The sequence below is a fragment of the Nothobranchius furzeri genome, chromosome 6, assembly GCF_043380555.1.
Source record: "Nothobranchius furzeri strain GRZ-AD chromosome 6, NfurGRZ-RIMD1, whole genome shotgun sequence".
Classification (NCBI taxonomy): Eukaryota; Metazoa; Chordata; class Actinopteri; order Cyprinodontiformes; family Nothobranchiidae; genus Nothobranchius; species Nothobranchius furzeri.
Genome location: NC_091746.1, coordinates 36,572,965 through 36,583,452, shown reverse-complemented (window position 1 = coordinate 36,583,452; position 10,488 = coordinate 36,572,965). Strand labels below are relative to the sequence as shown.

Below are 10,488 nucleotides of genomic sequence, written 5' to 3'. Positions count from 1 at the left end.
ATAAATAGAAGTTAAAGTCATTTTAGTCAAGTCTTAAAAACTCGGTTGTGTATGATTTTCAAACAAAGTCACAAGATTTCATGAGAATTTTACCACTAAAGGGGTATTTGTGAAAAAGTAACACAGTGGACACTCAGAGAATAAACACTGGGGAAATTAGAGGGAACAAAGGAGAATAAAATGGTGTTTCTGGTCACCTTAAAACAGCTGATGTACTCGGCAAAGATTCCACAGAGATGACTTCTGAAATTATTTATTTTTTATACTAACAAGATCATACATTGAACAGGGACCCCTCTAGGGCTGAATGACTTTGGAAAATAATCTAATTGCAATATTTTTCTTCAATATTGCAACTTGTACTGACTATAAACAAGTTTATGTATCTATATGTTTATCTACGTATCATATCAACAAGTTTATTTGTCTACATAAACACTCACAAGTAAAGGTGCAATGCTTTGCAGCCAGGAGCCCATCCCTTGAAGGAGCATAGGTATTAGCATCAACTGTGAAAATGTATTAGCAGGAAAGAAGTGTGTCCCGTTTATTGAAGTCTTTTGTGTTTTGAGTTTTTAATATCTTGTCCATGCAGAGCTTCCGTAGTTCTGTTATGTTCAGCTGCTAGCCAAATCTCTCTCTCTCTCTCTCTCTCTCTCTCTCTCTCTCTCTCTCTCTCTCACACACACACACACACACACACACACACACACACACACACACACACACACACACACACACACACACACACACACACACACACACACACACACACACACACACACACACCAGGCAACCTATGTGCCTTATAGACATCATTAAAACCAAAACAAAGAGAATAAATACAAGTCGGGGATAATGATTTATGATTTAAACTATTAAAGGAACATTTTACCAAACCACTTTATTTTTACACACGTTTTTAACACAAGATGTGAGGGTCCACCAAAGTGCTGTACAGTGGATCAACGCCATCAAAGAAATACAAACAAAAAATAAAACTAAATATTAAGAATAAAACCAAAGAAAGCCAACTCAAGACAAGCATACGACAGGCGAGACCCGCCAATAAAAGAACGTTATCACTGGGATTTTAAAGCTAAGCTAAAGAAGAAAAGGTTTCAAGATGACTTTTAACAAATTTTGGCATTTGCAAGCATTTAACATGGATTAAGCTTTTCATTCATTCATTCATGATGTTTCCACAGTAGCTGCCTTGGACCACGGCACTTGTTCACTTGTACTTGCATTTTGTTCAAAAACAACACAATAGTCAAAGCAAGCGCATAAACTCCCCGTCTCATCTATCAGCACGATGAAGAGGGCAGCAGGAGGACACGGTCACAGATCACACAGAAGCTCTGCTTTGGATCCAAGAGGCAAGAACAACATTCTGGAAACGGGGTCGTCTCATAACAGATTATTACACGTAGACATTAGCTGAGATTGCTCTGGCTTTAATAACCTTGACAGATTATCCCAATCACACTCAGTGGACCCAACCCCGGTTTGAATATTAGAGGCAGCGAGCATGTAGCTGTGATAGACTCTCTGTCCTTTCATGTCCACTCTCAGTTTACATGATAGCAGCTGAAAGAAAACCTGCCTTTCCTTTAGAAGAGTGATTCTCCAGCATTTAGGACAAGACCCTCTTAAACTTTCTTGATGGATCTAAAACAAACTTCTACACACCTACCTCATGAATGGAATGGCCATGAAAAACCTGTTAGGGGCAAGGCCAAGTTTAGATTTGGGGGTCATGTCATTCCTGTGGCAGGGCAGCTTCTCAATAGGAAACCACTCGATGTTCTGGAAGAAAGAGTCATATGGTCACAAAGCAGCTGCCAGCTAGAAGTATCAAACCTGTCAAATTTCGTTCTTACCCGGATCTCTTTCCTTGTTTTGGGGTTAAACTTTGTGTCCTTGGACACCCCCGGTATGATATAGAGCCGTACCAACTGGTCGGTGATCTTCTGCTCAATGTACCGGTCTTTACAAATGCGGTTCTTGATATCAAAGCCAGTCTCTTCCAGCACCTAGAGAGCAATCAGCGTGTTTGACCCTGAGCACCAACTATGCATCCAAACAAGAGTGCGTCACAGACAACAGGACTATGACGAATAACATTTCTAAAGTGGACCAGGTTAATTTAGACATTAACTTGCAGCAGGTTTCTGAGCTATGAACGTCACGTTTCAGTTTAGAACTCAGAAAGTTCTTTAAAAAGAGAAGAGAAACATCCTCAAGGACCAAAAAGAAGTCTTTTAACTCAGTTTTATGTTTACATATGGCTCCTACTGCATCAAGCTGGTCATGTTTTCAAGAGCAGGCCCAAGACTCACCTTTTTAGCTTAGCTTTTAACTATTAACTATGTTAAATATTATTTTTCATAGCCTGTTTTAATTGCTTGCATAAATGTTCTTCATAACTTTTTATCAGTTTTACTATCCATCTATGTTTTTACATTAATTTCTATTTACATAATTTACTTATTATTATTTATTTTAGCACTTGTTAATTTATATTTTAATGTATTTTATTATTTCCAGTGTTTTCTCTGTGGGAGCCGTCTGCCTCGGGTGCGGCGGTTGGCAATGGCGGCCTGGGTGCACTTCCGGGTAGCCCCTGGGTGGAGGTGGAGATCTCAGCCCTAACTCATTCGGGCACCCTGTGTCGGCACAAAGGCTGCTGCTTTCAGGACAGATGGCTCCCCTGGTGGCGTCTCCTTATCCTATCTGGCACATCTGAGCTCAGCTGAGTGTTGTTATGTTCTTAACTGTGTATGTGCTTGTGTGTGTGCATGCATTCGTGTGCCCTTGTGAGAGTATGTTTGGGAGAGTGGTTTGGGGAAGGGGGACAAATTTAGTTTTTCTTTTGTTGAGTCATATTTTATGTATAAAAAGCGCTTTAAAAATAAAGTTTTGATTGACTGATTGATGATTGATTGATTTAAAAGCTGACTCACCTCACGAACTGCACAGTCATGGGGAGCTTCATCCTCATTCACTTTACCCTTTGGAAAGCCCCAGCCAGATTTTGCAAGGTAGCCCTGAACAAGTAGTACCTGAAAAAGAAAAGGTGCACCAGTTAAAACACACACAAGAGCGGGCATGCACATGTGCACACACATACACACGTGTAAAAGTTGGACACATCTAAGATTAAGATCAGCTGTTTCTCTTTAACACTTTTTGCTCTACTTCCTACCAAGATTATGGTGACTTATGAGGGAAGTATGGCTTCCCCGTGCTCTGAGATCTCTCCTATACCAGCTATAAAAGCTAGATCTGATACTCCTTCAACAAGTGAGCTCAGCACAAACTCACGCTCTCTAGTGATTCGTCCAGGATAATGGCTCCATAAGTCGGTACACCCATCTTGTACTCCTTCCACTGTTCTAGAACAGGGGTATACAAATACTATTTAAAAAGGTCCAGTCAGAAAGAATTTTTTTAGCCCAAGGTCCGAAAGATCATTATGTCCGACCTACAATAGTGTGACATGTATTTAAGTATCCTAGCAGTTTTATCAACATCTGCATTATTAATTTGCATATCAAATCAGAAATACTTCAGTGTAATTCAAATACTTATGACATTTATTGTCACTTAAAGTGTTGAACATGTAAATGATTTATTTGGAATGTTATCTCATTTACTAAATAAAAGTAGAAAAAAGTGTCAACAAGAAAATAACACATGGCAACTGAATCTTCACAAACTACTAACTTCAGAATAAATGTAGAAAAAGCTTAATTTTTTTACATTTTTCCTCTTCACGTGCGAACTAAAAAGTCTTAAAATGATTTTAAAAAATGTGACTTTGCACACATGTAATAACTGAACATATATTTAGGTTAATGTTTTCCACATTTTTACTTAGTGAGAGAAGTGAGCTCTTGCTTGTCCTGCCAACATTTTGAACCTGGGCTTGAATGGAGACAGAGCCATCCTCATGCATGTGTGGAGATGCTCATTGGTGAGCCTGGAACGATATTTGTTTTTTATAATGTTCATTGTGGAGAACGCTGCCTCACAGTTGTGGGTGGAACCAAACATGGTCAGGATGTACAAGGCTACTTTCTTTAGATGTGAGAAAGCTGTCTCAGGAACCATTTGGAGCCAGAATGAGGACGGGTCAGTCCTGGCAGACAGTTCTTTCATGGCCAAGTTTGCTTGGAGGTCAACTAACTCCATCTGAAGATCCCTGGCATTGACCCATTTAAAATGCTGTGTGGCTTCCTTTGAGAAGCTCCTGACATCTGTGATGAGGAATGGGTTCTGAATGAACATGGTGAGCTGCTGGCCAATGCTGAAGCTATCAAAACGATTGCTGAAGTTAGCAATAAGTTTATCAATGAAGACAACAAACGACGAGACATCTCGCTGTCCCTGAACCTGTTCCTGCACTGCTGGGAAGTGGACACAGTCTTCCTGCAAGTCCTCCTTGAACATTTCAAGTTTTCTCTGAAAGGCACGGACAGCTGTCATTAGTTCACAAATGGAATTGTCCTTGCCCTGCCTCAAGTTCAGTTCGTTTAGATGTGAAGTTATATCAACCAAAAAGGCAACATTGTCCATCTGCTTCTCATTTTATAGAAATGTAGACAACTGTGTTGCCTTATGATGTTTTAGCTCTGCCAAAAAAGATGCTACTTCCCTCCTAATGGCCCAAAAGCGTGCTAAAACTCTGCCTTTGCTGAGCCATCTCACATTGTTGTGCAGCAGAAGATCATCAGCATTGGCATCAACTTCTTTGAGGAATTCTCTAAGCATGCGATGCTGGTAGGAAGAGGACGCTCTAAGAAAGTTGATCATTTTCATCACTGAAGTCATCACCTCAGCATGCTCATCTGACAGGGAGGCACAGAGGACAGATTGATGAATAATGCAATGGTAGGTTAAGAGGTCAGGGTTGTCTTTCTTCATTCTTGTTACAGCTCCCTTTTCTCTCCCTATCATAGCAGGGGCTCCATCTGTAGTTATCGAAATCACTTTTGAAGGCTCAATTCCTCTCTTTGCCAACATCTCCATAATGGCCAGGTAGATGTCCTCTCCTGTTGTGCTGGTCTGAAGAGGAGTAATACCCAGCAGGTCTTCATAGAATGCTTTCTGCTCTGCGTAATAAAACCTCACATAAACCAACAGCTGAGCATTATCACACACGTCAGTGGACTCATCCACAGCCAAACCTACACATGGTGCCTTCTGTATGGCTTCATCTAGCTGGGCTACAACATCCTGAGTCAGTATTTCACTTTTCTTTGTAGCAGATGATGCTGATATGGGGATTTGCTTTATTTTTTCACAAACTTCTTGTTTTTCTTTTCCTTCAAACAGTGTTTCAGCAACTGCTGTCATACACTCTTTGACAACCTCTCCATCAGTAAATGGTTTTTTGTGCTGACCCAAAATCCAAGAAACTCTGAGGGAACTCTCATGGGCTCGTTGCTGAGCAGTGAACGTGTGGCTCAGGATCCTGGTGGACTGTTCATATTGGGCTTTGAGACTACGTATTTTCTCTGATCTTACTTCTGATCTGAGGGGATATGTTTCTTCAAAACATTTGTGTTTTGTCTCATAATGGCGTTTCACATTGCCACTTTTAATAAGTGCCACTGTTTCTGAACATATGAGACAAACAGGTTTTGTGCCACCAGTGGGAAGAACAAAGAGAAATGACTCTGTCCATTCTGGATTAAATGCTCTATTTTCGCTGTCCACTTTCCGTTTTTTAGAGGCTGCCATTTCTGCTTTCTCTACTTCTCTCCGTCTCACCCGCCTGAATCTCTCCTTGTCGCCTGTCGCCGCTTTCCTTTTCTCTAACTGAATTCCTCCTCCTTTACACCTGAATCTCTCCTTGTCGCTGCTCTTAGCCTGAATGTCTCCTTCTTTCCACCGCTCTCCGCCTGAATCTCTCGTTTTCTCTGTTCGAATTTCTGCTCTTCGCTGCTCTCCTTCTCTCCGGCGTCTGAACCGTTTATTTTCGCTACGTATCGCCTGTATTTTCTGGCAGGAATAAAACATGTTATTGGCTTGTTGGTGTCACGTGGTCTGACTAAACTCGCGCACAATTGGCCTGTGGGTGTTCGTGGATGCTAGAATACTACCGTAAAGAGTGCAATAGCTGCACTGGCCAGAAGCGGTTATAAAATTAGGCGAACTTTATTTTGGCATTAGGCTCGGGTCCACACCAGACAGCATTTCGGTCCGGATCCGGACCCAGGTCCGCCTATTAGTGATCTCTGTTCTAGAACCTTCTGCACGTCTTCTCCATGGGGCAGAAGGAAAGGGCAGTGATGGAAAAGTTTGCATGTGTCAAAGAAAATCTAGTGTCTGCAAGCATGAAGATAAGCGCCACCCATGGAACAGTCTATGAAACAAGACACATGCTTTTTCACATGCAGTAAATTAAATATTAATTAGCAGCACAGATTAATCAGTAGAAGTAATTTTTATAATGATGAGACAAAAACGGATCATATTTCTGGATATCAGCTTTGGCGAAGTCTCTGATCCCACAATGAGGTGCTCCTGGAGTGTTCTGCATGCAGAAGTCCAGGTAGAACCAGTGAGCCAGCTCGATCTGGAAGCAAACTCTGATGGCGTTGTCCCGCTCCTCACTGGGGATGTGAAGGATGAACCGACTGGAGAAACACACAAACTGAAAATCAGACACGACGAACAGAGGTACTGCTCTGTTCTGTGATGCTTGTGCTGTGTTCTGCTCTTGCTCCATCAAATTGTTCTGTTGTGAATGAGCCCAGACTGTCGGGTCGAGGTGGGGGGCTATTGACTATGTACTCATCCTCCCTCCCCCTCAAGCGACTCCCGGGCTCATCGCCCCCCACCAGCTTCGAGGTCTCTGTTTTTGAACTCAGTCTCTCCCGTCTTATTCTTTTTATTCTATGTTACCGACCACCAAAATATAACTGCTTTTATTAGGGACTTCTCAGATCTTTTAGCTGAATATCTCCCCTGGTATGACCAAGGTATTATCCTTGGTGATTTTAATATTCACGTTTGTTGTCTGTCAAATCCTCTGGAGAGAGATTTCTCAGATGTTCTGGTTTCATTTGGCCTCCAGCAACTGGTCAATGTTCCTACTCGTGATCACTCCCACACACTGGATTTAGTTTTACCATTTGGACTGAAGGTGCAGGACTTGGTTGTTCAGCCTGTCTGTTTCTCAGACCATTTCTCAGTTGTTTTTAACATCTCTGCCATATTACCTGTAGTGAGAAGGCAGGCTCCTCACTACTCTTGGCACATCTCTCCCTCCATGACTGCCTCACTACAGTCCATCCTGGAGGTTGAATTATCTCATCCTTCCTCATCTGGGATCACCACGGATGTGGATGGGCTTTTAAATTCTTTTAATTTGACTTGTTCTGTTGCCCTGGACTCAGTCGCTCCCCTTGAACATAGACGTAAGAAAACCACCTCTGATCCTTGGCTGAACAATGATACACGTAGCCTCAGGCGGCGTTGTAGGGCGCTGGAAAGAAGGTGGAAAAAGGACAAGCTACTGACCTCACAGCAGCTTCTGATGGATGCCCTTGACCTGTATCAGAAAAGTGTTAGATCTGCCAGGAACAAATACTTCGCATGCATAATCTCACAACACCAGAGTGATCAGCATAAACTTTATAGCACTGTCAACTCCATCTTGTCGATAACTGAACCTGGTAGTGTTGATCCCTCTGGGTCATTGTGTGCTGAGCTCCAGACCTTCTTTCTTCACAAAGTCTGGGACATTAGGGATAGTCTTGTGCAACCTCCCTCATTCTCTAACTTTGCTCCCATCTCTCTTAGTGAATTGGCAGATCTGATTGGAAATATGAAACCAGCAGGATCTCCTGAGGACCCTCTCCCCCCCGAGGATGGTGGGTGATATCATCCCTATTTTGGGCCCCACCATCTTAGACATTTTTAATTCTAGCTTGGCCACTGGAGTGTCTCCTACTTCTTTTAAAAAGGCGATTGTGCAACCAGTTTAAAAAAAAAACTGGTTTAGACCTCTCAAACCTTGCAAACTTCCGGCCAATCTCCAAATTACCATTTTTGTCTAAGGTCCTTGAAAAGATTGTCTATTCACAGATTACAGCACACATGAATAGCTTTTCTCTGGTTGATGTGTTCCAGTCTGGGTTTAGGCCACTTCACAGTACTGAATCAGCCCTTCTTCGCGTGACCAATTACATCCTGGTGGCTTCTGACTCTAGGTCTCCTGTTTTGCTCCTTCTATTAGATCTTTCTGCAGCATTTGATACCATTGACCATGATATTTTGCTGGATAGACTTGAGTCATGGGTGGGCTTAGGGGTATCTCACTTCAGTGGTTCTGCTCATAACTGTCAAACAGAGTTTCCAAGGTTCAGTTGGGTAATTGTTCCTCTACATGCCTTCCACTTCCATGGGGAGTTCCGCAGGGATCTGTGCTTGGGACTCTCCTGTTTTAAATTTACATCCTCCCCCTGGGTTTCATCCTGAGGAAATATGGCCTGAGCTATCATATCTATGCAGATGATTGCCAGATCTACCTGGCTTTGAACAAACCAGGCTCCCTCTCTGTTCTGGACGAATGTTTGCCTGAAGTGAGGGTTTGGCTTGCCAACAATTTCCTGAAGCTGAATGATTCTAAGTCTGAGGCACTCCTCATGACCCCTAACTAAACCATACACTTATCTTCTGATTTGGACACTCTCCCATATGACCTCAATCAGTGTGCTACCAACCTGGGGGTGAAACTGGATACTCACTTTTCCATGGACCCTCAGATTAACGCAGTGGTCAGATCGTGTTTTTACCAGCTGTGCAGACTAATTTGCTTAAAACCGATCCTGAAACGAGCACACCTGGAATCCGTAATTCATGCTTTTATCATCTCCCGACTGGATTATGCAAATTCCATTTTAATTGGTTTACCTGCCTCCGCTCTTATAGGCTTCAGGTCATACAGAACGCGGCAGCCAGGTTTTTAGCAAACACCCCTAGAAGAGACCATATCACACCTGTACTGGCGCAGCTCCACTGGCTACCCGTAAACTTCAGAATCAAAGTTTACAATCCTGATTTTTGTTTTTAAGGCCCTGAATGGTCTGGCTCCGGATTACCTGTCTGATCTTGTGACTCGTTATGTGCCAAACCGGACATTGAGATCTACTGATTGCCTGCTGCTTCGCGTTCCAACAAGGAAATACAAAACGCGGGGGCAGTGTGCTTTTGTCTATGCTGCTCCGACACTCTGGAATGCTCTTCCTCTTTCAGTGAGGCCATCCCTCCTCCGTTTCAAGTCACTACTTAAGGCTCACTTTTACGACCAGGCATTTTTAAATCCCTGACTTTTATTATTTTACTATGTGTTTTCTATTGACCGTGATTATCTGCTTTGTTGTGTATTTTATTGTTGACCGTGTATTGTTTTTATGTTGTGTTCTTACTTTTTATTCTGTACAGCACTTTGGTCGGCTGCCATGCCGTTTTTAAATGTGCTTTATAAATAAAGTTGTTATGGTATGTTCTTCGTCACATTATTGTTAATTCTGTGTTTTATACTAAGCCATAATTTACTTTATGGTTCACTTACAAAAACACCAGAACCAATAACAACAAACATCCAGCTTGCTCTGAACCTGTCCTCTTTATTATAGGACAGCGCACACCATGTATGACCAAGTCTGCTAGATGCCCTGAGCTCTAGCATTTCAATCACCTCTTTTAGTTTTCTTTACTAAATAAAAGATGTATGTCCTCATTTGAAAGCAGTTTAGTTTCCTCCACTAATTATGAAAAGCATCCATCCAGTATTCAGTCTTTGAGGCACACTGCAGCCAAGAGAACTGATGGATGTTACAGATTTCTGTTTGGTTCCTGATCAGCTGGGTTAAGTTAGTGTAGTTGGGATCTTCGTGTAAATTCTTTACAGAGGAGTATTGCAGAGATAAGAGATCCTCTAACCCGAGAGTTGGAGCAGACCGATGTTATGACAGATTAACACCTGGACTATGGGCATCAGTCGTGTCAGCCTGGTTAAATCTATAAATCCGAAGATGGTCCCAAAATGACTTTCAGTGAGCTCTAGAGACAGGTTGGTAACTTCAAACGACACAACAAACAATAGTGGCTAGTTAATCTCTGACAATCACAACTCTGTCGTCACAAAATACAATAATCCATGTGAGTGATAAGGGCAATATTCCCCTGACCTGCACAGATCATCCAGGACGCTTGAGGGGATTTCCACTCGTTTAGCTTCCGTGTTGGCTGAAAACATTTTAACTTTGTCTCACAGTTTAATTATTATTGTTCTTCGGTCACATCCTTCCTCCATAAATCCTCAAAGTATCAGGCGTGACATTAAAAGCAAACGCTTTGATGCTCCACCTGAGAGTAAATCTGTAAGGCTTGTCACCAGCATTCAGACATCAATTCTGCTTGCTTCACAGCCAGACAGGACACGGTAAAAAAAACAAACAACAGAAAAGG

General features: G+C 42.2%; 2 protein-coding genes across 3 annotated transcripts; both read right to left on the bottom strand.

The window, feature by feature from the left end:
* Positions 1-1,554: 1,554 nt before the first annotated feature.
* Positions 1,555-10,337, bottom strand: LOC139070293 (m7GpppN-mRNA hydrolase-like). 2 transcript variants are annotated; one of them, XM_070552174.1, is made up of 7 exons: positions 10,209-10,337; positions 6,496-6,647; positions 6,258-6,307; positions 3,328-3,405; positions 2,967-3,065; positions 1,884-2,036; positions 1,555-1,809 (listed from the first exon to the last, which is right to left on the bottom strand). In XM_070552174.1, the coding sequence occupies exons 1-7, from the start codon at positions 10,274-10,276 to the stop codon at positions 1,693-1,695; spliced, it is 717 nt and encodes a 238-aa protein (XP_070408275.1). In that variant the 5' UTR covers positions 10,277-10,337; the 3' UTR covers positions 1,555-1,692. The 2 variants fall into 2 exon arrangements, with proteins under 2 accessions (XP_070408275.1, XP_070408274.1); XM_070552173.1 differs by lacking the exon at positions 10,209-10,337 and having other exon boundaries at positions 6,496-6,839.
* LOC139070291 (SCAN domain-containing protein 3-like) lies at positions 4,594-6,117 on the bottom strand. The gene is made up of 2 exons (XM_070552170.1): positions 5,849-6,117; positions 4,594-5,782 (listed from the first exon to the last, which is right to left on the bottom strand). The coding sequence occupies exons 1-2, from the start codon at positions 6,025-6,027 to the stop codon at positions 4,594-4,596; spliced, it is 1,368 nt and encodes a 455-aa protein (XP_070408271.1). The 5' UTR covers positions 6,028-6,117.
* Positions 10,338-10,488: the final 151 nt, after the last annotated feature.